The sequence below is a fragment of the Pyrus communis genome, chromosome 6 (assembly GCF_963583255.1).
Source record: "Pyrus communis chromosome 6, drPyrComm1.1, whole genome shotgun sequence".
NCBI classification, from domain to species: domain Eukaryota; kingdom Viridiplantae; phylum Streptophyta; class Magnoliopsida; order Rosales; family Rosaceae; genus Pyrus; species Pyrus communis.
Genome location: NC_084808.1, coordinates 13,845,480 through 13,867,517, shown reverse-complemented (window position 1 = coordinate 13,867,517; position 22,038 = coordinate 13,845,480). Strand labels below are relative to the sequence as shown.

Below are 22,038 nucleotides of genomic sequence, written 5' to 3'. Positions count from 1 at the left end.
GCTTCTAATTTCTTTCAATTCTTTGACTCTCAAATTCCACATAGTAAATTCATAATTACGTAATGCATGAACGTATATATATATATATATATATATTGACAAGTATATGAACATATAAAAAATATATATCGAAAGGAAAATATAAATGTAAGGGGTTTATGCATCATGGGGAATGTTTTCTTGCTTCATGGTCGTTTCAAATATCTTAATTTATTTTAAAAGAACCTAATTGGCAGAAAACAACTGAGCCTTTGAATATATAGAAGATCCTACTCTGAAAGCCGGATTTGCATCTCCAATACGTTGTATCACGTTCAACAAAAAAAAAATTTAAATTGAATCAATAGGATGTAGATCAATTCAATGAAATAATAAATTAATCATAAAAGAATTATTAAAACGTAATACTCCCTTGATTGAAGAATAAACTCTCTTTAGCGCAGCGTTAATAACGTACTGATAACGTGTTGTAGGCATAATTTACTGAACAATTATGGAGGCCAGAAAGAGAGAGGGGTGTGGCATAGAGAGAGAAGAGAGATATGTAATTGTGAGGTGTATGTTATCTCACCCTATTGTGCCTTTATTTATAGTAGGAGGATAGGTTAAATCCTTACCTTAATAGGATTACAACTCTAATAGGATAATATCTAGTCTAAGAGATATGGTAGAATCCTACAAGGATATTCCAGATATGATAGGATTTGCACAATCACATTCCTAATCTAATAGGACTGCAACAATCACATAATAATTGTTGTTAAAATGAAAAAAAGGGGAGAAAAACAGAAGAAAGAAAAAGAAGAAGTAACTAAACTATCATTAAGACAAAATTAAAAAAAAAAATTAAAGAAAAGGAAGGTGAAAAATCCAGGTCTCTTTCCCAACCTATCTTCCCTTCTTCTCCATCTTGCCCACGCTTCAAATTCCACCCTCCCATACGAATCCACTTCCTCATTTCTTCAATCACCCAAAATCCACATCGATTCACCAACTAAATTGATGAAGAAAAGAAATCAATTTGTGGCATGGTCCGAGTTAACTAAAGTCGTCAGAGCTGGATCTTACGCTGTCAGCAGCAAAAGATGATTGAGCTGCTAAGTCTATTGATGTTGATGATCAATCGGGCTTCTTGATCTCAACTACCTCTTCATCTATGTCGTCGTGCTTCGACATCGAAGACTGAAACGTGACAGAATAGGAAGCGACGGACGAAATGGGAAATTGCTCAGCGACCGATTGTAGAGGAGTGGCGGTCGAGGTGGAGAACTCGTGAAGATGGAGCAAATTCACCAAGGAGCAGATCCGTGAAACCGAAGAGGGGAAGCAACCGTGTTTTTGGTTAGTGTCCCAGACTACTAATGCCAAGCTTTTGGGTTGTATTAATTGTCCGGTGTCAGCAATACTAAATTTGATAGATGGTATAATTAAGTGGGTGCTTATTTAGTACGAGAAAGCACCAAACAACTGCTATCGTACTATTAATCTTATCCGGTGTTTAATACAACGTGCCAAATGAGACCTAAGTGGTTAACACTAAAAGTGTAATCTTGAACAGTTGGACTAATAAACTGAATCAAACCGTAATTAGTGTGGTTCGGTTCTATTTGACCAGAAACTCGCATAATTTTATTAGTTTTGGTACTTGGTATTTTCTTGTTTGATAAGATTTTAAAAAAATAAGGTGCAATTTGAAACATATTGAAACTATTGGCATATTTTAAAATCACACCAAACATGAGGGCCAAAAATGCAATTAGAAAAATTAGAGTTCATTACTTTCTCCTGGTAAAAACCCCCCAAACATCCGAAACAGCTCGCGGCAAAGCAAAAGAGAAATCATGGAGAGCAAGTCCAACTTCAAGCCAGAAGAAGAAGAACCAGAGGCAATCGTGTGGGCCCAGAAAGCGTGGGCCCTACTATCTTCAGTTCGAGCCAAATCACCGCTCATCCAGTGCATCACCAACTACGTGTCAATGGATCTGATGGCCAACACTCTCTTGTCCGCGGGTGCATCACCCGCCATGCTCCACTCCATAGAAGAACTCCCCGACTTCACGCCTCAGGTCCACGCGCTCTGCATCAACGTGGGCACGCTTTCCGCCGACTGGTTACCGGCCATGAAGGTCGCCGCTGAACTGGCGCACAACTCCGGCAAGCCTTGGGTTCTCGACCCAGTTGCCGCCGGCGCCTCAGGTTTCCGGTTGAAGGCTTGTTTGGAGCTTGTGGAGCTTAAGCCTACTGTTATTAGGGGAAATGCGTCCGAGATTATCGCCCTCGCCAATGCTTCTGTGGGACCTACCAAGGTAATTGTTCTCTGCTTGATCACAAAATGTTCGATTAATTTTTAATTTCAGACATTCATTTTCGGTACCAAATTTTGCACAATGAGTTGAGCTACTTAATTCTTCATTTGTAAATGAGAGGTTTTAGCTTTGATTCTTGTAAAAAACGAATTTGAATCATATTATTAATAGCTAATTTGTTTGTTAAAAAAAAAACAATGAGTTAAAAACTTATTTTGATTTTTGCTTGGATTCTAGGATTTTTTATTTTTTTTGTTTTTGTTTTTTTGTTTAGACCAACGTTCTAATCTAATTTAAATTACGTCAAAAAATATTCGAACTTGGGTCCATAATACTGCAGTGAACTTGGCTACGCTCATGTTAGCGAAAAATTAGGTATTTAATTTGAAGTCAAGCCAAAGTTTTGGCTTTTATGGGCTGCCAAAGATAAGGTTGTTGTGTTCCCCTTGCATACTAAAATAATCTTGACATTTTGTATTGCATATTAAACCTTTGTTAATACCATATTTCAAATTTGTTGTTTTTAGGGGGCAGACAGTTCCCATGAATCAACAGATGCAATGGAATCAGCAAAATCACTGGCTCAATCCAGTGGTGCCTTAGTTGCGGTTTCTGGAGCTGTCGACATTGTTACAGATGGGAAGAGAGTTGTTGGTGCTCGTAATGGGGTTGCCATGTTGACAAAGATCACGGCAACCGGATGTTCAGTCACTGCCCTGATTGCTGCCTTTGTTGCTGTTGATCAATCGCATGTTTTGGAAGCTACAGCTTCTGCATTATCGATATTTGGGATTGCGAGCGAGGTGGGAATGAAACTGGCAAATGGTCCAGCTTCGTTGCGGATGCACTTGATAGATTCACTCTACAGGCTCGATGAAGTATGCGTGCTTTCTCATGTTAAAATCGGCAGCTTGTCATGAAAGATTTAGAGCTGTATGTGTGGTATGTTGATTACCATTAGACCTATTTTTGTTTAGAGTTCACACATATTAAGCAATTACATGAATGACGAATAACAAATGATACTTTGTTTTTGAAGATAAAGTTCCTGAATCATTTACTGGAAAATACTATAGTAATTGGAAGCATTTCCTTGTAAAGTATTTGAAACCGAGCTTTGTTTTGCTTTTGAACTTTTTTCGTTGTATTTTAAACCTTTCCTTGTGATATAAAGAAACAGCTTGAAATTTCAAACTTCAAAGACAGAAAAAGAAAATATTGGTGATCCATACAAGTTGTAAGCTGCTATGCTTTTCCCAACTCCCGTTATATAGGTTTCATAGAGGATTTGGTTCTACAGGGATATTCTCTTTGAGGATAAGACGACTAAGCCTGTTTGTGGCAGTGAGGCCTTCTTGAAGGGCCATAGTTTGTTTATTCACTAGTTAGTTACTGACCATCAGCACTAAAAATTCTTCACTTTTTCTGTATTCTATCTCATATGTGAGCAGAGAATTTATTGAGAATTTATTCTTTTTATGTTTACTCTAGCAAACCTGGTCCAGTCCGGTCCAGTAGGATTTACAGAACCGGCTAGTAGTCTTCTTGTTTTGTAAGATCAACTGGAGAGTGTAACTTTTTTCGGATGTTTATATCATAGAGTATCTTCATGCTTGTGTCATCATCTCTCTGGATTCACCATTGAGGACCGTAACTATGTTTCCATGCCCAAATATTAGTTTAGAGTAAGTTGTGACTGCAGCTTGTCCTTTAACCTAGGAATTAATCAACTCATGCATGTGAAGACATGAACAATACCAGAATAGGAAAAGTAAATCAAGTTAATGATCAGGGAAAGAAATTACAGGTCTAAATTGATATGTTAGACTTAATATGCATTTTATTAGTGAACATGATCAATGGTAACACATCTTGCATGATATGTAAGACGAATCTGAGGATCAAGTGAATCTCCACCGTCCTTGATCCTTACATTAGTGTTGGGAGCTATTTAAGGAAATCAATGCATGCTGGGTGATTCCAAAGGGATGTTTTGAGTTGTTGAGCATTCAGCTCGAGGCTTTGGGAATGTAGTAAGAGTTGTCTGGAGTGAGCAATCTTTTTGGTAATTTGGATGGAGCATAGTAAGAGAATTTTGAGGATTACAAAGGGGTTAATGCAGAAGATCATTGGGATTTTGTTATGTTCTGGTCAGCATTTTGGGCATCTGTTTCTGTAGATTTTAGCGGGTTTCCTTATTCTTCCTTTCTGTTGGAGTTGCCAGCTATTGTGGCATCATATTTTCCCGTAGACTGCAGTTTGTTTTTTGTGCTTCAGTTTTTTCATGATGATGTGTGTCCTGTTTCAGAATCACAGATTAGAGTTTTGGGGTCCTTCTTTGTTTGATTTTGTTCCTTGCCTTCAGTGGTAGGAAGATCACTGGAAATAGGTCCCTTTCATTAGGCATTGCCTCATTGCCATACTTTGCAACAACAGTTAAACACAAGATTACAATTTAGAGATACTCAACATACACCTGTAGCTAATACAATCACAGACACTATATATCACATTCAAATCCACACAACGGACCAGACATCCTCAGTACTTCAAGTGAATGGTAATCCTCAGCAATGTTTCTGCACCATCTGTTGCTCGTTGACCTGGAGGAATCAGTGGTTTCAACTCTGCAATTCCATTGGCATTCTTGAATTTGCCTGTCCCTCCAGTCACTGACAGTTGCGACTTGCTACTCCCAATCTTGTACACTCCGAAGAAGTTGAGGTTATCATTGTACTCCCCTCCTTCCATCATAGCCGTAAATGCCATCAGCTGACTTGATCCATCGGCAGAGCTTGCCACATAGACTCCTTGAGCTTTCCCAATTGTCTGTGAACCCAATTCGGGACTAGAGGTCAGTATGTCATCAATAACGGTGACTGTCCCAAAGCCTAGTCCCAACCCGTCTGGTGCCAGTTGGGTAGCTGTATTGCCATTCGTTTCACCATTAGGATTTCCGGCAAAGGATGTACCAGATAAGCCGGTTCCTAGTGGGAGACCATTGGCGCCATTCACAGTAGGAATAGCACCGTTGGCATTAGGAATAGCCACAGCACCATCTGGAGGAAGGAACCCTATCGGCTTTGCAAAGGGCACTTCACTGCTGTATATATTGCCTAGCAAGCCAGTGACTGGCCTAGCAGTAGGGATGCTCCCTCCAAGAATGTCATGCATGTATATTTCCAGAACTGGTTCGCTGCCAACAGCTGCAGGTTCAACTGCAGCCACAAGTGGTATTGCGGTCTGCATGTTCGCAATCAGCAGTACGGTGAAAATAGACGAAAATGTCTGCTTGAACATCCTGAAACTTTGGTATCTGCTGGATTAAGGATCGAACGCTGAAGTTTTCGTGCGGAAGTACGATGGTTGGCAACATGTGTTGGTCTTGATATAGAGGAGGTTGTCACATGGAGTGGTTGAGTCTGCTCCAAACTCAGGAGGTGAAGTTGTTCGATTATCTTATTGGTACGAATAATATGAATTTCGGTTACAGGTGAATTAGTTGTGGTCACAGATCACAAAGAGAAGTGGGTTTGTTGTTTCATTGGTTCCTCATAACATTTCTCTGTACTTAAATGAACTGATCATCTTAAATGAACTGCTTTTTGTACTTTTAAGCTGTAACAATGGATATTTTTCTCATTTTCGGCTTCAAAGAAATTTCGGAATTTGGCTCACAACAACGTTTCTAATTATATTTGGCAAAACCTGTGTTGAAATTTTGAGTTTTTTGGCTTGAAAGTAAAAGAAATATTGGAGGAAATCAATTATTTTACCTATCTTAATTCTAATATTTTATCCACCATCTTTCGCTACTTAGGCTAATGCCGTGAATCCAATGACTTTGATATCAAATGAATATGACTTCATGGAAGTATGTTGAAAACAAATAAAAATATCCAGTGATTTTTCTTTTTTCGGTTATATTAGGTAAACCAAATAATTGACCTATCCTAATCCTAACCTTTTTCCCCACCGTCCTTCGCTACTTCGACTTAACCCCAACACAACAATGTAACATTCTAAGCACTCATGGAATGACCTGGAGTGTAATTTGAACCATAAAACATATAAAAAATACGAGGAGTAGTCCAATTATATGAATTGATCATCTTTGCTGATGACAATAATCTCCAATCTTTTGTGCCATGATTTTTCTCGTTCGTTTGAACTGCTTTTTGTACTAGTAAGCTGTAACAATGAATAATCTCTCGTTTTCGGTTTGGTTGCAAAGAAAATCTCGCTTCGAAATCTGGCTCACAACAACGTTTCTGACTATATTTGGCAAAACCTATGTGCTGAAATTTTGGATTTTTTTTTGCTTGAAAAAAAAAAATAAATATAGAGTTATTTTTTTCTCTGTTACATTCGGGAAAATCGATTATTTGGCCTATTTTAATTCTAAAATATTACCCACCATCTTTCACTACTTGGGCTAATCCAATGACTTTGATATCGAACGAATATGACGATATGGATGTATCTTGAAAACAAATAAAAATATTCAATGACTCCTCTGTTTTTCGGTTACATTAGAGTAAACGAACAATTGACCTATCCCAATCTTAAACTATTACCCACCGTTCTTCACCACTTGGGCTAAACCCCGAAACAACAATGTAATATTCTAAGCACTAAAGGAATGACAGGGAGTGTAGTTTGAACCATAAAACCCATTAAGAATACGAGTAGTCCAATTCTTTATAAGCGCATGTGTTCATCACGTTTTACCAAACAAAACACAAGTCAAGTTGGACAACTACGTCGAGCTCCAGCTAATTCCAATGCTAAGCCTAAGCCACTGAAGGAAGGAAACAAGTTTTATCCATGCTCGATAAAAAGCAATCACTCTCCACCAAGGCACAAATATTCTTATCCTTACACAGAACACAACACAACACAACACTTGGACAGCACTGCTTGTTTCAAATTTGGCTAGATATGGGTTTTACTCACTTTGGATAGGAATGTCAGCCAACGTGTTAAGTGAGCTTTCGCCTTTCGGCGAGTTAAAAGCGATGAAAGTTGTCTGTCATTTTCTGGCAAAAACTTTCCTGTGCTATGTGTTTCTTAATGCCTCTGCCTCTGGCTGTTGGGGACTCCTTAAATCTGGTTCCTCGTACATTTGGTCCCCACCTAAGTTCAACAATCTCTCCTCTTTGAAATCTCAGTGCCTGCTTTCGCTTCCAAGGCTCTCTTCCCATTGATCCTATCAAGGGTTCTCTTGATTTTCTCAATTGTCCCTTTTGGTTCCCTTGGATTTGCTTCATTTGTCTTTCTATTTTCTTCCGTAGGTACTTATGATGGTTCATGTTCAATGCGGTCTTGTAATTTTAATCATTTATTCGTTTAGATTCATTTTTTCATTCATTTAATCCTTGAAAGGCATGGTGGAAGGTTTGGGTTTTTTTTTCCTTTCTGAAAGGGCACAGAACTTTGATTCGAAAAGCCTCCCCGTTCCCTTGACAAATTCCCAGTACAACTGATAGACTACTATAGATACAATAGAAGTGAAAGCACTTCAGCAGCCACAGAAAGTTGAAAAATAAGGTGAGGGGCGTTTTTGTTGGAGCATTTCTCGTTAGTTTGCACTCTCTGAGTGAGTGTCTCCATGAGGTTTTAGTATCTCTTCCTTCCGGTTATTGAAGATGGAGGATCAGTCATTACGAGTGTATTCTGGTCCCCTCAGCTGGGCTCGTTGAAACACGGTTGTACGTGTCTTCCAAATCCACACTATATAATAGAAATCCAAAACATACGTCTCTGAGTTAACCAATGATTCTCGTCACATTGATCAAACCATTGTCTTGCATACCTGCAAGTTTAGTTGCATAACTTGCATTCTGCGAAGAGCATATGGTTGGACCAACAAAGAGTGTCCAAGACGATGGTTTGATGAAGGCCACATTAGCCATTAGGCTGCTATGAAGAAGCATTTCAACTGTACACGGTAGCAATTATGTGTTACGTACATATGGTATGTCCGCCAAGGTCTCGGTCACTTGGTGGCTATTGTCCGACAATTGTCATAGGACTTGGGCAGGTACTGGGGCCTTTCAACCTAAAATTCAATACCTATGGCTAACAGATGACCACATCCTGAAAGAAAATTGAAATCAACCATGTTTCCCTTGTTCGTTCTTCTCTCTTTTTTGCGTATAATTTTCTTGCCGCTTCTAACCTACTATTTCAGTATGTGCTGTTGCAGAACAAATCTTTAGTTTGTTCACTTTTGTATACTTACCAATGTTTTAAAAGGCTCGCCTAGACGTCCTCTGAGGCTGGGTGTGAAGGTTGCCATCTCTGTTTTGAGGGAGTGGGCAGAAGGCGCCGCTGAAGCCGCGTAGGCGCACCTCAGGGGATATTTTTTATTTTTTATTTTTTTTTCTTTTTTTACTCCCAAACCCAAATTTTGGGTAGAGTTTTAACTGCCTCATACCTCTTGCTCAGAGTGATTATTGATTAGTAATCTTCTTCTTTTTTAATATAATATATGTGTACGCTCAGTGTATATATTAAAAAATTTAGGTCCCGTGAGGCTTCGCTTCACGCTTAGGCTGGGCTATCCCTCGTACGCCTAGTCCACACCTGACGCTTTTAACACATTGATACTTACACGGCCTTTGTCATTGTTCTTGTTCCACTGATGAGCTTGGACTTAAAGATCCAAAACACAACTGCAATAGTTTTCGATAATTCGAAGAAACTGACTAATTTGTGCTTTTATATATGAATAACAAAGTTAGAATTGAAATACAAATTCAAATTCAAATTTGAAAAACTTCAGCATTAACCAGCGGTAAAATCAAATCAAATCAAACTTTGAAGTAAATCTACACAACATCAAATTCTCAGTAACTCAAATGGACGATGATCCTGAGCAAAGTCTCAGCCCCATCAATGACATGTTGGCCAGGAGGTATGAGGGACCTGACCTCAGCAAACCCACTTGCACTCCTGAACTTGCCAGTCCCTCCAGTCACAGACAAGTGTGACATGGAGATCCCAATTTTGAATATCCCATAAAAGTTCAAGGTGTCCCCATACTCACCTCCTTCAATCATGGCTGTGAACGCCATCATCTGCGTCGACCCGTCAACTGAGCTGGCCACGTAGACGCCCTGGGCCTTTCCAATCGTTTGCGATCCCAGCTCAGGTGATGTCGTCAAAATATCATCGATGACAGTGATAGTTCCAAATCCCAGGCTCAAACCGTCTGCACTCAATGGAGTCTGAGGAACTTGACCACTTTGTTTTCCAGAGAATGTTGTACCAGCTAAGCCGGTGTCAAGTGGAATCCCATTAATGCCGTTGACAGTTGGAATGGCTCCATTAGCATTGGGAATGGCTACCCCGCCTTGTGGCGGCAGGAAGCCTATAGGCTTGGCAAAGGGCACTTGGCCGCCGTAGATGTTGCCAAGTAGACCGGTGATGGGCCTAGCTGTGGGGCTGCTGCCTCCCAAGATGTCATGCATGTACATCTCAAGGATTGGCTCATGGCCACTGGCTTGGACTGGGTCAACTGCTGCCTTGACCAGTGAGGCAATTAGTAATGTGATCAAAATCGAAAGAAGTGATTGGTTGAACATGTTGAAGAGTTGGAAGTGTTTTTTTCTTGTATTTTGATGGGGTTTGGAGGATTTTGAAGAAGGGAAAGCGCTTTTGTGAGTGTTGAGTCTGGGAAATGGCTTCTGCTTTTATATAGAATGGAGAAATGGGATTAGTGAGATGGAGTCGTTTAAATGTGCATCTTGTTGTAGGACTTTTAGACAGAAATTAGGTCTTTTATTTAAGCTAAAAATTATACGCAAATTATGCAATTAGTGGTTGATAGGATAGCAGTGGGAGATGTGTCCACTGTGCATTGGGTACAACCAAACCAATTGTCATAGACTATTGAAATAAAATTTGACTTCTTATAACAAATTTCTTTTGACTTGGATATGTTATATTAATTTTATGGCCATTTGACGTACCCTTTTAAGGCACCATAAAAAATCTATGTGCATGTTGCTCGTGCAAAAAAAAAACTTCTCCTTTTAAGGCACCAAAGGATGGATTTTGGAACAATAATATTAATGTTGATATTGATTGTGTTGATAATATTGGGTAACATGATGAAACATTTTGATAATGAAATGTTAGCTATACTAATGTCATAAAAAACTTATCGAGGATGACATGAAGGGTCGGCCTCTTGATAGGGCTATTATCTTTTATTTGTTTGTTGTTCTTTTGGACTCAGGCCGTCCTTTGTACCAGTAAATAACAAAAATATTTATCGACATGAACAGTATGTCCTTGAATAAATGGATGGCATGCCCATTGAAAAATTGCAAATACGTGACATGCAATTGTTTTCATGTTAGTACAAATTTGGCATAACTGATTAATTTATAATCTTATAAGAAATGTATAATTTTGTAACTTGCTTTTCACAATATGCCAAACACATTGTAGTCTAAATACAACAAAGATGAATAATGAATTTCCACTTTCTTCTGGGCAGACATTAATCCTTCCTCAGCTCCATATACTCATACCGGGTGCCATCCGCATTCAGGACAACCGTCTCCAACCTATCACTTCTCTATTTATAAAGAGCTCAGTTGGTAGAGCTCTGGTTTTGCAATTGGGTCGTTGCGATTACGGGTTGGATGTCTAATTGCTCAGGCGGTAATGATAGTATCATGTACCTGAGCCTATTTTTTGGTTGAATCTATTTATAATGGCTATTGATGCAAATAAATACTAATTCATAAAGGACTTCCGTTATACAACAGCAGTTTCAAGGAGTACAATTTTTTTCTATCGGAATTGACAGCCGTTATAGCATTGCTGGAGTGTTATTGACTCTCGGGTTTTCCCGAAAAATAAAGGAAACTAATGGCTTATTCGTCTCTGTATATTTGGTGACTTGTTTGAAGAATAATTGATACAGAAAGAATAATGGCCATGTAACAAATGGAGATTACATAATCAATCAATCATGGCACATCTGAGTTATCAATCTCCTGCACAGCCTCTTCACGATCCATCACTTTCGACTGCCTCACCGCCGGCGAAATCAACGTCCATACTGCATAAAATTTAAAAGAAAAACCAAGAAAGATAATGGTATGCACAAAAATAAACCGATTTACATGTACAGAAGCAATCTAACTAAGAAATCGTATATGCGGAGTTCCTTACAGAATACTGAAGCTTCAAACCATTCTTTGATGATTTTTACTCATGTACTAGTCCATCCGACATCAATGCTCCACATGAATGTTTTTCCAGAGTGTTAATTAAATATATCGAAATCATACAAAACGGAGATTTCCCAAATAAAATCATCTGTGAATGATAGATGATTCCTTACTTCTTAGCTGAGTAATTGAGGTTCCATCTGCTGAACAACATTGCAAAACACATGCACCCCAAGGAAAATGTTAGGTGGAAAAAGCCGTACTTGTAAGGGATATCGGCATCCCCTCAAACTTGATCTTTGCAAAACTAGATGGCATGAGAAGTAGGTTTAGTTTTCTGCTAAATAACAGGATTGAAAATCTTGGTCACTTTTAAGTTTTAGCAGCCAGTAAGAAACAATGTTGAATATTTCAAATTTTGCTCTCTTTAATACTTTCTCTGCCATTTTCTTGGCAACCACACAAGGTTAGTATACTTTATGCTTGCAACACACGGAGAGAAAGTATTAATCCGACATGATTCTGAATCTATTCCAGTTGAAAAAGTCACCATGACGATAGAACATATCACAATCAGGAAGCCCTGCACGAAGGACAGCGTAACACAACATATTACTGCTGTTGAGATTGATACTGAGTAAATTTGGTTCCTGTCATTGTTAAACTCATCGGTAGAATACTAGAATATCCAAGCCCGACTTAATGATCTACAAAGTGTCGACGACCTTCTCTGTTTGAGTTTGTTCCTTGCCTTCAGCGGTAGGATGATCACTTGAAATAGATTCCTTTCATTAGGCATTGCTGCATTGCCATACTTGAGAACAACAGTTAAAGACTAGATTACAATTTAGAGATACTCCACATACAACTGTAGCTAATACAATCACAGACACTATATATCACATTCAAATCCGCACAACGGACCAGACATCCTCAGTACTTCAAGTGAACGGTAATCCTTAGCAATGTTTCTGCACCATCTGTTGCTCGTTGACCTGGAGGAATCAGTGGTTTCAACTCTGCAATTCCATTGGCATTCTTGAACTTGCCCGTCCCGCCAGTCACTGACAGTTGTGACTTGCTACTCCCAATCTTGTACACTCCGAAGAAGTTGAGGTTATCATTGTACTCCCCTCCTTCCATCATAGCCGTAAATGCCATCAGCTGACTTGATCCATCCGCAGAGCTTGCCACATAGACTCCTTGAGCTTTCCCAATTGTCTGTGAACCCAATTCGGGACTAGAGGTCAGTATGTCATCAATAACGGTGACTGTCCCAAAGCCTAGTCCCAACCCGTCTGGTGCCAGTTGGGTAGCTGTATTGCCATTCTTTTCACCATTAGGATTTCCGGCGAAGGATGTACCAGATAAGCCGGTTCCTAGTGGGAGACCATTGGCTCCATTCACAGTTGGAATGGCACCGTTGGCATTAGGAATAGCCACAGCACCATCTGGAGGAAGGAACCCTATCGGCTTTGCAAAGGGCACTTCACTGCTGTATATATTGCCTAGCAAGCCAGTGATTGGCCTAGCCGTAGGGCTACTCCCTCCAAGGATGTCATGCATGTATATTTCCAGAACTGGTTCGCTGCCCACAGCTGCAGGTTCAACTGCAGCCACAACTAGTATTGCTATCTGCATATTTGCAATCAGCAGTACAGTGAAAATAGACGAAAATGTCTGCTTGAACATTCTGAAACTTTGGTATCTGCTGTATTTAGAATCGAATGCTGAAGTTTTCGTGCGGGAGTACGATGGTTGGCAGCAAGTGTTGGTCTTGATATAGAGGAGGATGTCACCATGAAGTAGTTGAGACTGCTCGAAACTCGGGAGGTGAAGCTGTTGGATTATTTTATTTGTACGAATAATTTGAATTTTTCTTAAAGGTGAATTAGTTGTGGTCACCGACCACAAAGAGAAGTGGGTTTGTTGTATCATTGGTTCCTCATAACATTTATCTGTACTCAAATGAACTGATCATCGTTGCAGATGACAGTAATCTCCAATCTTTTGTGCCATGAATTTTCTCGTTCGTTAGAACTGCTTTTTAGACTTGTAAGCTGTAACAATGGATATTTTTCTCGTTTTGGTTTCAAAGAAAATCTATTTTTTCGAACTCTGGCTCACAACAACCTTTTTGGCTATATTTGGCAAAACCTGTGTGCTGAAATTTTGGGTTTTTTTGGCTTGCAGAAAAGAAATATTGAGGTTTTTTTTTTCTTTGTTACATTCAAGGAATCAATTATTTGGCCTATCTTTAATTCTAATATATTACTCACCATCTTTCACTATTTGGGCTCCAATAACTTAGATATCGAATGAATATGATGTCATAGATGTATCTTGAAAACAAATAAAAATATTCAGTGATTTTTTTTTTTTCCGGTTACATTAGAGTAAGCAAGCAATTGACCTATCCTATTCCTAACCTAGTACCCACCGTCCTTCGCCACTTGGCCTAAACCCCGACATAACAATGTAATATTCTAAGCACACATGGAATGACAGGAAGTGTATTTTGAATCGTAAAACCATTAAGAATATGAGGAATAGTCCAGTTCTTTATAAGCACGTGCGTTAATCATGCTTTCCAAATAAAACACAATCAAGTTGGACAACTACGTCCAGCCCCAGTTAATTCCAATGCTAAGACTAAGCCAATGTAGTGTTGGACAATATCAACAATCAATGACAAATATATGTGTATGTATGAAGAAATAAAATTGAATATGCTTATAAACAAATAAATGGCAACTAAGTATATTGACAAAGTATAAATAAATGAACTAATATTAAATAGATAAAGTAATGATCGAGGCTTGTGTGCTGTAATATCTTTGAAACAAAATTTTGTCCCTACTTTGTGCTTGTAGTTTGATTGACATAAGTTTCACCAGGATTCAACGATCTAAGTCAAGATCCCAGCACCAAAAGACTTGACTTCTGGCGAATGTCATTCTGGTTCTCTCAGACAGATAGAATTTGGTATAATTCGTAGGAAGAATGATTTATGTGTGTTTGATTGATATGCAAATGCATGTATATATAGTAAAAATATACCTGTTTGCAACATGTATGAATTTGGTAGGCGACTGTTCAATAAAAGGTGTGTGTGGCTTCGTCTTTTCCTCATACCTTTTTAGACATTTTCAGACTTCATCCGAAAGGATGAGTATGTTGAAAATAAAAAAGATTAAACTAAATCCAAAATTAGTTTAATAAATTAATTATTGAATTTAATATTTAATTAAAGTCTGAGGCCCATCTTATCACAACTGAACAAAGTCCAAGGTCCAAGCCTAATTTTGTTTTCCATGGTCATCTTTCAAATTGGTTTGTAAAATGAACTTGATGTTATAGGAACGAAACAAGTCTTATATATGCTCAGTAAAAAGCATTCACTCTCCACCAAGGCACATATATTCTTATCCTTGTACAGAACACAACACTAGGAATAGCATTGCTTGCTTCGAATTTTTACTAGATATATGGGTTTTACTCACCTTGGATTGGATTGTCAACCAACATGTTAAGTCAGCTTTCGCCTTTCTATGAGTTAAAAGCGATGAAAGTTGTCTGTCATTCTCAGGCAAAAACTTTCAAGTGCTATGTGTTTCTTAATACCTCTGGCTGTTGGGGGCTCCTTAAATCTTGCTCCTCGTACATTTGGTCCCTACCTAAGTTCAACAACCTCTCTTCTCTTTGAAATCTCAATGCCTGCTTTCGCTTCCAAGGCTCTCTTCCCATCGATCCTATCAGGGTTCTCTTCATTTTCTCAATTGTCGCGTTTGGTTCGTGCACTTGGATTCGTTTCAATTGTCTTTCTATTTTCTTCATAGGAGTTTCTTGGATTGCAAGAAAATGGAGCAATTCATTCAAGCTTGATTTGTAAGAAGGCACAGTTTGGTGTAAATACAATATCGAAAAAGCCTTGACTTTCCAGTAATTTTTAGTTTGTTCATTTCTGTATACATATAACACGGCCTTTGTCATAGTTCTTTTTCCACAGATGAGCTTGGACTTAAAGATCCAAAACACAGAAACACAACTGCAATAGTTTTCGATAATTCGAAGAAACTGACCAAATGAAAGACGGGAATTTTGTTCTTGTATATATGAATAACAAAACTAAAATTGAAATACAAATTCAATTTTGAAAAACTTGAGCATTAACCAACAGTAAAATCAAATAAAATCAAATCAAACTTTGTAGTTAAAATCTCCACACCATCAAATTCTCAGTAACTCAGATGAACGATGATCCTGAGCAAAGTCTCAGCCGCATCAGTTACATGTTGGCCAGGAGGTATGAAGGACCTGACTTCAGCAAACCCACTTGCAGTCTTGAACTTCCCAGTCCCTCTAGTCACAAACAAGTGTGACATGGGGCTCCCAATTTTGAATATCCCATAGAAGTTCAAGCTGTCCCCATACTCACCTCCTTCAATCATGGCTGTGAATGCCATCATCTGCGTCGACCCGTCAGCCGAGCTGGCCACGTAGACGCCCTGGACCTTTCCGATCGTTTGCGAGCCCAGCTCAGGTGATGTCGTCAAAATATCATCGATGACAGTGATGGTTCCAAATCCCAGGCTCAAACCGTTTAGACTTAATGGAGTCTGAGGAGCCTAATCACTTTGTTTTCCAGAGAATGTTGTACCAGCTAAGCCGGTGCCAAGTGGAATCTCATTAACATCGTTGACGGTTGGAATATCTCCATTAGCATTGGGAATGGCTACCCCGCCTTGTGGCGGCAGGAAGCCAATGGGCCTGGCAAATGGCACTTGGCCGCCGTAGATGTTGCCAAGTAGACCAGTGATGGGCCTAGCTGTGGGGCTACTGCCTCCCAAGATGTCATGCATGTACATCTCAAGGATTGGCTCATGGCCACCGGCTTGGACTAGGTCAACCGCTGCCTTGACCACTGAGGCAATTAGCAATGTGACCAAAATGGAAAAAAAAGAGTGGTTAAACATGTTGAAGAGTCGAAGTGTTTTTTTTATTGTAGTTTGAAGGGGTTTTGAGGATTTTGAAGGAGAAGGGAAAGTGCTTTTGTGATTGTTGAGTTTGGGAAATGGCTTCTACTTTTATATAGAATGAAGAAACGGGATTTGTGAGATGGAGTTGTTTAAACTAGGGGTGGGCACAGACTGGGCTGGGCCCAAAATTGGAGGGACCGGACTAGACCTGCTTGAAAATACAACGGGGTGAGGCGGGGCGGATCCTGCAAAAATTGAAATAAGAACCAGACCTAATGACACGCCCCGACCCCGAGGTCCTAGGGACATCGAGATGGTCACGTGCTGGCCGACACCCAAAGGGTGACGAAAGCCATTTAATTTAAACAAAAACTAAGAAAATACACTAAAGTAAGCAATAAAGGCTAAAAACACAAATAAAAGTTCAACTTCTAAATATTGAAATTAGGTAAACACACAGCATGTCCAGAGCATAAATCTAATACAGAGTACAAGCAGAACTAAGGTCAAGAAGTGCTATTACAATATATGGTGAAGCGAAGCGAATACGACACAAATCACTGGTAGGGGAACGCCTTGTAGCTCAAGTCGTAATCCTCGTTCCTAGGTCCTGAAGGGGGCGCAAAACAAAGGTGAGTGGACCAAGTTTATATATACAGTAATAGTAAAACAGTTATCAACGTACTAACCCCCAGGTTTTATAAAAACACAAGTATAATGAGAAACATAGGTTTTCCGAAATCTAGCATGTCGTGCAATGTCTCAAATCATAAATCGCATAAAATAGTAATCACTAGTGAATGTCCGATATAACACTTCAGGCCCCATGCCGGCTCCCTGTCTCTAAGCAGACAGTCAGAGGAAAATGCACTTCAGGCCCCTTGCCGGCTCCCCGTCTCTGAGCAGACAGTCAGAGGAAAACACACTCCAGGCCCTATGCCAACACCAAACCGTTGCCCGGGACGGACCAAATCTATCCCTACGTCCCGTAGCGGAAAGGACCACTAGGTAAGTACAAAACCAGTGAACATACATATATTGAAAATCAACTTCATAGTATAAAGTCATCCATCATCTATACTATAAAGAAGTGTTCTAAACATGTTCTAAATATCATATCGTCATCCATCAGATATTCTATAAGAACATGGGTTATAGGAAAAATAGTAATAATTCAAACTAGCCTCAGTAAGCATGTTATCTCGTAAAACGTTTCATAAAACATAATCATCAAATCATGCTTTTCATGTATGCATTTCTACTATCAAAACATGCATTTTTAGAAGGGGTCCACTCACTGTACACCGAAGGTGCAAGCCGTACCAAATAGGAATAACGGAATCACCGCTAAAAATCGCACCTAAACACATAATTGAGTACTTTCAGTCAAACTCTACTCAAACGATTGAATTTGAGAAAACGGCCATCGGAAATGGGTTTAGAACGTCGAAACTAGCCTAGGAGGGTCCCGCACGAAAACCCAAAAAGTCAACGGTCAACGGGTCAAAGTCAACATGTCAGAGTCAACGGGTCAACGGGTCCATGGGTCAACGGGTCACTGGGTTTTGGGTTAGGGTTTTGGGCTTTGGGTAATTGGGTTTAGGTTTTTAGGTGGGTTAGGTTGGGCTTGAACCCATACGGCCCAAAGGCCCACAACAGAAAGGGTGATGGGTTTTGGGCTAACAGGCCCTAAGGCCTTTTGGGTTTTTAAAAGAAATAAACTAAAAATAAAAAAAGAAAGGGTTAGGGTATTGGGCCAAAGACCCAAATCAGGCCTAAGGCCCGTGGGTGTGGGAGATGGCCCGAAGACCTGGGTGCCCGGAGAAGAACACCGGAGCTTTCATAGCTCCGGCCGACGCCAAACCTACAACCTAGACCCCGATCTAGGTACCAAAATGAAGCACTAGATGAGAGGAGTAGTTTTATACCTTGGGTTCGCCGTGAAACGGCCTGTGGTGGCCGGAAATTCCCTCGGAAAACACACACTCGCCAGAAAAATTTAGGTGAGCCTTCACCTGTGCCAAAAACTCTCCAAAACCTTGAAAATTCATGAACCCAACTCAGTAACCACATTTAACCAACATCTAACTTGACTAAAAAGGAAGAAACGATGCTTACCCAACCGGAAAAATCACAAAACTCGCCGGAGGTGTTCGTATCCTCCTGGCGCCGTGACCAAGGGAGAAAGAGAGAGAGATATATGCAGTTGAATGGCGATTATGGTGACTCTCCCTAAGCTGGTGAAACTGTGTGTGTGTGTGTGTGTCTTTCACGGGGAAGAAGAGGGAGAGAAATGGGAGAGTTTTCGAAAGAGAGAGAGAGAGAGGAAAAGGTGCAAACAAAACAAAACAAGAGAAAGGAAAAAGAAGAAAGAAGAAAGGAGAAAGGTGGGACACAGCAGGGAGGGGGACAAAAGAGAAAAAAAGGAAGTGGGTTAAGGTGCTGCCACGTGGCAGCCTAGGGATAGAGTACTAATTTAAATTTTCAGATCTTGATTGTATGACAAAAATGAGGACTAAAGTCATAATTCTATAAATTTTTAGGGAGAATTACAGAATTATCCTTATAAGCAGGGGTGGGTATAACACCTAATCTGACCCGTTTGAAACGGGCCAGTTCCTCGGGGCGTCACGGGTACATTTTCAATTCCTTCCCTATCAAATTTCTTAGTACAACCATTCACCAAAAATCTCAAAATTCAATCATAGTTTACACACCCAATTGATCTCCTTAAGAAAAACCTTCAAAGCAACAAACTTTAATTTAAAAAAATATATATGAATTTTAGACAACCCAAAATCCCAAATGACTAATTTCCTAAGATTGCATTACAATATAACCCAATTGATCAAAATCCAAAATTGAATAATTTACCACAGCTTTAGCTCCAAGCAGTGATTGCATGCATTAGAAAACAATAAGAAATTCCTTCTTTGGATCCCTTTTTTTAATTACTTAGAATCCCCCATAAACACCTTGAAATCAAGAAACAAACCAGAGATATAGCACCAATGGAAGACACCGATCTCCTTCTCCATGATGTCGTCAAGGGAGGTAGTCTTGTCTTCGTCCTTCTTGATCATCTTTGCCGTGCAACCGTCAGCAAAGCTCAGCTTCCATGCAAATCTGAGTCAGACGGAGGAGATGACTGATTCGTCGTTTCAAGTTGTTCGACCCCTCAAGTTCAACAGAGAGAGATTGAGAGACTGAGAATCGAGAGGGATAAGAGTTCGACAGAGGGAGACTAAGAGACTAAGAATGGGAGAGAATAATCAAGAGGGAGGACTGAGGAGAGTCTGGGAGAGTCTTCAAGAAAGTGACATGGTCAGATTTGAGTGTAAGATTTGAGAGTGTGTGTGAGATTAGAGTGGCACGGCACTGGGCTGGGTCTGTTTATTGGATACGGTTTGGCCCGAGAGCCTGTGTTTTCAGAATACTGGGTTCACCTCGCCTCCTTGTTTACTTGGACTCGACCCGCCCCGCCCCGTTTTGTATATAAAACAATATGGACCTACCCCGTACTCGTTCTGAATCGCTATTACCCACCTCTACCCATGGGCCCAGGGCCCGTTTGCCCACCCCTAGTTTAAACGTGCATCATTTTGTTTTAGGACTTCTTGACAACAATTATTTAAGAGCAACTCCACCAGGACAATTAACCCGATGGACCAGTGACTTCACCAACCCAATAGTTAGGGCTACAAGCTCCAGCCCAGAGGGTGATTGGGTAGGCAGAGGGGCCCGAGTGAGAGGCCCAGCTCGAATCGGTGGCCTGAGAGCCTAAAGGCCAAGTGATGCAATGCTGATGTCAGGGTGGCGTCAGCCACTGTTTTATTATTTTTGCGTCAGGCGCGTGCATAACACTCACACTTAGGGGCGCGCCCCAACAACATTTCAGAAGCCTAGGGCCCGCACTGCAGATGGCAGAATGTTACCGTTGGTGGCCATGTGGCTTTTTCTCGTCTGTTGGATTTCAATGGTTACTTGTTATGGACGATTGGAATTCCTACGGTAAATCCTTCCTAAATATCAGCCGTTGGATTTGAGATCAATGGTCTACATTATTCACCTTTATAAATTAAAAAAAAATTAACATTAAAAAAATTTGAAAAGTTACCATTGTGCCATGTGGCACATTCTGGAGGGTTGGATTTTAAATTTTTTTTAATCCAACGACAGAAATTAATTAAGGTAATAAAAAAAATATTAAAAATTAATAATAAAAAATCTGAAAAAAAATTTTAAAAATTAAAAAAAATTGATTTTACTTTTCTATAAATACCTTCTCATTATCTTCTACCTTACATCACAATTTCATATTTTCTCAAATATTTTCAACCACATTCCAATCTTTCTCTCAAAGTTTCAATCGAAATTTCATATTTTCTCAAAGTTTCAACCACAATTTCAGATTTTCTCAAATACTTTCAACCATATTCCAATCTTTCTCTCAAAGTTTCAATCCAATTGGCTTCCAACAAAATGACTAATGATGCAGGTACGAATTGGACGCTTATTGAAGATGTTATGTTGTGTTCTAGCTGAGGTGAAGTTACTCATGATCCGATTACGGGTAATGAGATGTAGTTGCGAGAGATGTGGAGTCATATTCATACCAATTATCTTGAGAAAATTGGTAGGAAAAGAACCAAAGAATTGATGTCCAGTCATTGGAGAATACTCAATCAATCGTTTAGTCTTTGGAGAGACGCCTTGGCACAAACTAGTTCTAATCTTCGAAATGGGGAAAATTTAGTGGATCAGGTAACAATATATTATTTATTTGTTTATACTATACCAAAATTTAGATTAGCTACTTTGATTATAATTATTTCTTCTCCCGCATTGTGTAGACACTTCAAGCACAAACTTGGTATAATGCCAAAACCAAAAACAAAAACAAATCATTCACCCGGTGGGAATGTTGGAATATTGTCAAAGATTGTCCTAAATTCAGAGTTGTGCTTGTCGGTCCAGAAGTTGTCATGAGCAACACCCCTCTACACTCTACGCCCGTTCATGACTCGCTTCATGAAACTGAAACAGAAGAAATGCCAGAAACACCCCTTGAACAAGCGTCGAGGTCGACCCGATATCCAATTAGGCCTCCAGGTAAGAAGGCTTCAAAAAGAAAAAGGAGTGCTTCCAAGAATGATTATGGAAAATATATGGAAGAACTTGCTTGCCAAGGTGAATTGACTTTGGCGCGGGAAATGGTTTAAATTTGAGGCTGTAAGGTTAGAGAGGAGGCAAAAGCTACAGTTGCTAAGAGATTATTTCAAGCTAATGAGAAAGAAAGAGAGCTACTTAGGCAAGAAAGGGAAGAGCTTAAAGAAGAAAGAATGGCTCAACAAGATCATGACATTATGAAGGAGCCCGTAGAGGGGAAGTCACCGAATTCTAAATATTTTTGGAATTTGGAGAAAGCAGACGTGGTGCGAATGAGGCGTGCAAGGGAAGCGAGAGCAAGAGGAGATGGTCCTAGCATCACAAAAGGAGATGATACTAGCCCCACAAATTGATTAGGTGATGATTTTCCATTCACGAGGGACTAGGGAATTT

At 39.7% G+C, this 22,038-nt stretch overlaps 3 protein-coding genes and 2 pseudogenes across 4 annotated transcripts; 1 reads left to right on the top strand and 4 right to left on the bottom strand.

The window, feature by feature from the left end:
• The first annotated feature begins 1,797 nt into the window (after positions 1–1,797).
• Positions 1,798–3,533, top strand: LOC137738003 (hydroxyethylthiazole kinase-like). 2 transcript variants are annotated; one of them, XM_068477599.1, is made up of 3 exons: positions 1,798–2,306; positions 2,834–3,248; positions 3,346–3,533. In XM_068477599.1, the coding sequence occupies exons 1-2, from the start codon at positions 1,842–1,844 to the stop codon at positions 3,224–3,226; spliced, it is 858 nt and encodes a 285-aa protein (XP_068333700.1). In that variant the 5' UTR covers positions 1,798–1,841; the 3' UTR covers positions 3,227–3,248; positions 3,346–3,533. The 2 variants fall into 2 exon arrangements, with proteins under 2 accessions (XP_068333700.1, XP_068333699.1); XM_068477598.1 differs by having other exon boundaries at positions 2,834–3,533.
• A 1,314-nt stretch (positions 3,534–4,847) lies between these two features.
• On the bottom strand, positions 4,848–5,682 carry LOC137736513 (dirigent protein 16-like; annotated as a pseudogene).
• Positions 5,683–9,157: 3,475 nt separating this feature from the next.
• Positions 9,158–9,951, bottom strand: LOC137736552 (dirigent protein 18-like). The gene has a single exon (XM_068475807.1). The coding sequence runs from the start codon at positions 9,893–9,895 to the stop codon at positions 9,158–9,160; it is 738 nt and encodes a 245-aa protein (XP_068331908.1). The 5' UTR covers positions 9,896–9,951.
• Positions 9,952–12,430: 2,479 nt separating this feature from the next.
• Positions 12,431–13,189, bottom strand: LOC137736554 (dirigent protein 16-like). The gene has a single exon (XM_068475809.1). The coding sequence runs from the start codon at positions 13,187–13,189 to the stop codon at positions 12,431–12,433; it is 759 nt and encodes a 252-aa protein (XP_068331910.1).
• A 2,546-nt stretch (positions 13,190–15,735) lies between these two features.
• LOC137736579 (dirigent protein 18-like) lies at positions 15,736–16,473 on the bottom strand (annotated as a pseudogene).
• Between the last annotated feature and the right edge of the window lie 5,565 nt (positions 16,474–22,038).